The sequence below is a fragment of the Egretta garzetta genome, unplaced genomic scaffold (assembly GCF_000687185.1).
Source record: "Egretta garzetta isolate BGI_Z169 unplaced genomic scaffold, ASM68718v1 scaffold248, whole genome shotgun sequence".
NCBI lineage: Eukaryota > Metazoa > Chordata > Aves > Pelecaniformes > Ardeidae > Egretta > Egretta garzetta.
This window is the reverse complement of record NW_009260596.1, coordinates 2,316,171-2,316,492: the sequence shown is the minus strand read 5'-3', so window position 1 is coordinate 2,316,492 and position 322 is coordinate 2,316,171. Positions and strand designations below refer to the sequence as shown.

The 322-nt window shown below is 67.4% G+C and overlaps 1 protein-coding gene across 1 annotated transcript in view; it reads left to right on the top strand.

The window, feature by feature from the left end:
- Position 1: 1 nt before the first annotated feature.
- PIGM (phosphatidylinositol glycan anchor biosynthesis class M) overlaps positions 2–322 on the top strand; it is a gene marked incomplete at its 5' end in the record, with an annotated part of 1,879 nt that continues 1,558 nt past the window's right edge. Inside the window, 1 exon segment of the mRNA XM_035900277.1 lies at positions 2–322. This exon segment is cut by the window's right edge and continues 14 nt beyond it. Coding sequence (XP_035756170.1) covers positions 2–322 — 321 coding nt within the window.

The following is a 322-nucleotide window of genomic DNA, read 5'->3' as shown; positions in this document are numbered from 1 at the left end:
CCTGCGGCGCCGAGGGGCCCCCGCCAGCCAGGCCTGCGGGTGCTGTGCCGCCGCCTGGCTCTTCAACCCTCTGCCCATGGCCGGCTCCAGCCGGGGCAACGCGGAGGCTCTGGTGGCGCTGCTGGTGCTCGCCACCCTGTACTTTGTGGAGGAGGGGAGCGTGGGGAAGGCTGCGGTCTGCTACGGGCTGGCTGTGCACATGAAAATATACCCGCTGACCTACACGCTGCCCATAGCGCTCCACCTGCAGCACAAGGGGTGCAGTCGGGGAGGGGCAGGGGGGACAGGGGGAGACAAAAAAGCAAAGTTTACATTTGCGGGG